This window comes from Otolemur garnettii, unplaced genomic scaffold (assembly GCF_000181295.1).
Source record: "Otolemur garnettii isolate 467f Iridium unplaced genomic scaffold, OtoGar3 scaffold00299, whole genome shotgun sequence".
NCBI classification, from domain to species: domain Eukaryota; kingdom Metazoa; phylum Chordata; class Mammalia; order Primates; family Galagidae; genus Otolemur; species Otolemur garnettii.
The window spans coordinates 550,036-553,342 of NW_003852694.1; the positions used below are offsets into that span (position 1 = coordinate 550,036).

General features: G+C 36.1%; 1 protein-coding gene across 2 annotated transcripts in view; it reads right to left on the bottom strand.

Annotated features, from left to right (window-relative positions):
- The window catches only part of LOC100963599 (killer cell lectin-like receptor subfamily F member 1), a 19,744-nt gene extending 18,290 nt beyond the window's left edge, over positions 1-1,454 (bottom strand). For both annotated transcript variants that reach the window (XM_012813768.1, XM_003803372.1), the window contains exon 1: positions 1,370-1,454. In XM_012813768.1, coding sequence (XP_012669222.1) covers positions 1,370-1,454 — 85 coding nt within the window. The remainder of the gene's footprint in view (positions 1-1,369) is intronic.
- Between the last annotated feature and the right edge of the window lie 1,853 nt (positions 1,455-3,307).

Sequence of the window (3,307 nt, forward strand, 5' to 3'; positions counted from 1 at the left end):
TATAAGGCCAGTGGAAGAAATGAAAATAATATAAGCAAATATTTCTCTAGGGGAAGTAATGGATTTTTAATGATCTAGATGATACTTGAGGAAGAACTCCAAAGTAAAATTCCCATGTGTAGAAAAGTTGGGAAGTGTATTCTGAGTGGTACTACCTCAACAAAAATCCGGAAATAAGATAAAAAGAGAACTGTTTAGAAAGCAGTAGCATGGGACATAGAGTCTCTCTAACACTGTTTATTTGCCTCTTTCATTTCTGTTTATCTCCTTTTGCCAAATCACATCAAGGTGGCAGGCTGAATTTGAATCGAAGACGGAAGGTATACTTGAAGTCCTAAATTAAAAGGATTGTTAGTATACAAACTCAGTTCTGAGTCAACCTGGTGAAAAACCTATTTTGACATTTTTGACAGGCTGAATTAAAAACTAGCATTAAAATGCCATATTTTGTGAATGATGGGAGGGTGAACGACTGGCACCAAAATATTCATTAATTTTAAATTATTAATTTAATTTATTTATTTTGAGATGGAGTTTTACTTTGTCATCCTCGGTAGAGTGCTGTGGCGTTACAGCTCACAGCAATCTCCAACTCTTGGGCTTAAGTGATACTTTTACCTCAGCCTCCCAAGTAGCTGAGACTACAGGCATCTGCCACAACACCTGGCTGTTTTTAGAGAAGAAGTCTTACTCTGGCTTAGGCAGTTCTCCAAACTGTGAGCTCAGGCAATCCACCTGCTTGGGCCTCCCAGAGTGCTAGGATTACAGGCGTGAGCCACCATGCCCAGCCTTTATTAATTTTAGTTGAATATATCTATTTCCAGAGAGAATATCCATAGAAATTGAACCAAACAAAATATTGCAAATAAGCAGTAGTGCCACATTGAAAAATGAGAGAGAGGGGAGTAGAGAATAGGGGGAAGAGACAGACAGAGATATAGAAAGAAGCATTAAAAAAAACCAAAACACTTGGCTAGGTGCAGTGGCTCATGCCTGCTAATCCTAGCACTCCGGGAGGCTGAGGCAGGTGGATTGCTTGAGCTCAGGAGTTTAAGACCAACCTGAGCAAGAGCGAGACCCTGTCTCTACTAAAAATTTAAAAAATTAGCCAGGCACGGTATCCTCCACCCAGCTACTTGGGAGGCTGAGGCAGGATTGTTTGAACCCAGGAGTCTGAGGTTGCTGTGAGGTAGGCTCACTTGCGATGGCATGCTAGCTTGGACAACAGAGTGAGATTCTGTCTCAAAAAAAAAAAGAAAAGAAAAGAAAAAGAAGAGGGAGAGAAACAGTCCAAGAATACAATGTATCAGTATATTGGAAACTACTATATTAATCCATACCAATTAAAAAAGAAAACTAAATTTCATACCTTTGAAGGTAAGTTGGGATGTGTGCATGGAGCTCCTTTTCCTCGGCTGTACATTTAATGTCATGTATCTTTCCTCATCTTGCATCTTCAGTGTGAGAATCTGTGTGCCTATGTGTATGTTTTGCTTTAATATGATATGAAATGAGAAAAGACTCATAAACCCACAGCTCATCAGAGATTCTCCTCAAATTGTGTTTTCATTGTACAAATAAGGATTCACAGTTTCATGTATAGGTGAAAACCTCAGAGGAAATGCATATTTTTTTAAAAAGGTTATTTTTCATGACCTAGTTAACACATTATTTCTCAACTCTTCACTACATATTGAATTGAATATTTTATTGAATGTTTAAAAAATTTCTCCTGATATGTCCCTGAAGTCAGGGAAATAAAACTTATTCCCCTTTTCAGAGTTCAGGTAAACATTATGTAGTTGTCTTTTGCTTTACCATAAGTGCTAACATAAATTTTGAATTATATGCCCTAATATATTGATATTTAATCTAATAACTTTTAATTACCTAACAATTCAATTATGTCTGTACCCTAAAAAATTGACCATAGATCATAATACTTTAATAATATAATATGAAGAGGAAATAGAAATACTGACAATTTCTTCACATTCTAAGAATTTATCCTAAATAAAATTACAGTAATAATAACATCAGGGTAGAGCTTAGGGGAAAAAACTTACATATCTCATGACCTTTTTCTAGTATTTGAAGGCACTCTTGATACCAGCTTGTATTAAAAAAAAAAAAAAAAAGCCTTGCAAGTATGGGATTGGGTGCTACGACATGAAGTGTTTGCCTTACCAATATATGTTGCTGTCCTTGCCACGGCCAGAGTGTACAGGTTTGTGAGCCAACATGTTGAGTTTGGATTCAAATTTGTAGTGGCCTCATGCTATTACACCTAATAATCCATTTAAACATTGCTTCCTTTTTCCAAGGTCCTGTTTTTGTTGGTTATAAAGGTTCTAATGCCTGAGGGAAGACTATTGTAATAAGGATATAATAGTCATCCTGATGAACTGGAAACTGAGACTTCCTCTTCACACTTTGGGCTCCTCAATCATTGAAGCCACTGGCAGAGAAGAGGATCACTGTTCAGGTGTAAAGTGGGTTACTGTTACACAGCGCGGTAAGGAGGACTTTTCCTTGAGCCCAGGAGATTAACAGTAGCTTATTTTAGGACTGCTTTCCCCAACAGTTGTGGTAAGTGGAATGCTGAGCCAACCCAGTAAAAGCACTAACAAGAATTCTGATCTCACGAGAATGATAATGTAGGTCATTACATGAGCCACAGGCCTTGTATGAGTAACCTGTCAGAGAGTTAAATAAAAGAAACATGGAAGGGATAGCACTCTATTATTATACCTTGTCTCAGGCTAGTCAAGTGCTGACATCTGCCCACAGAGAAATAGATCTCAATGATACAAAAAAGACAAAGAAATCCATCTATGGCTCAGATAAAATCATCCTCCATGTGGGTAGCTTTTAGGTTCTAGAATTTTGTTAAATCTTCTCTCAGAAGTTAGTATAGAAATGACAAATCAAATATTGAAAAGTTTCTAATTACTTCCACAAGTATTTTTTTATTCATCAGCTTCCACAAGTATTTTTTTATTCATTAGCTTTTTACATTTAAATCAGAAACTAGCCTATTAGAAAATCAGTAGGATTTGCCAAGCAAATTTGAATGCATGATTTCTGTAATTCTTATTTATCATCAAGATTGATAAGGAAACTGTTGTTTTATTTCTTTTATCTATTTTTTTTATTGATACATGATATGTGTACTTATTTACAGGGTATATGTAGTATTTTGATACATGGATAAAATGCCCAATGATGATGTTAGGGTATTTAGGATATCCATTACTTTGAGCATTTGTCATTTTTGTTGTGTGGGAACATCTCAAATCTCTACTAG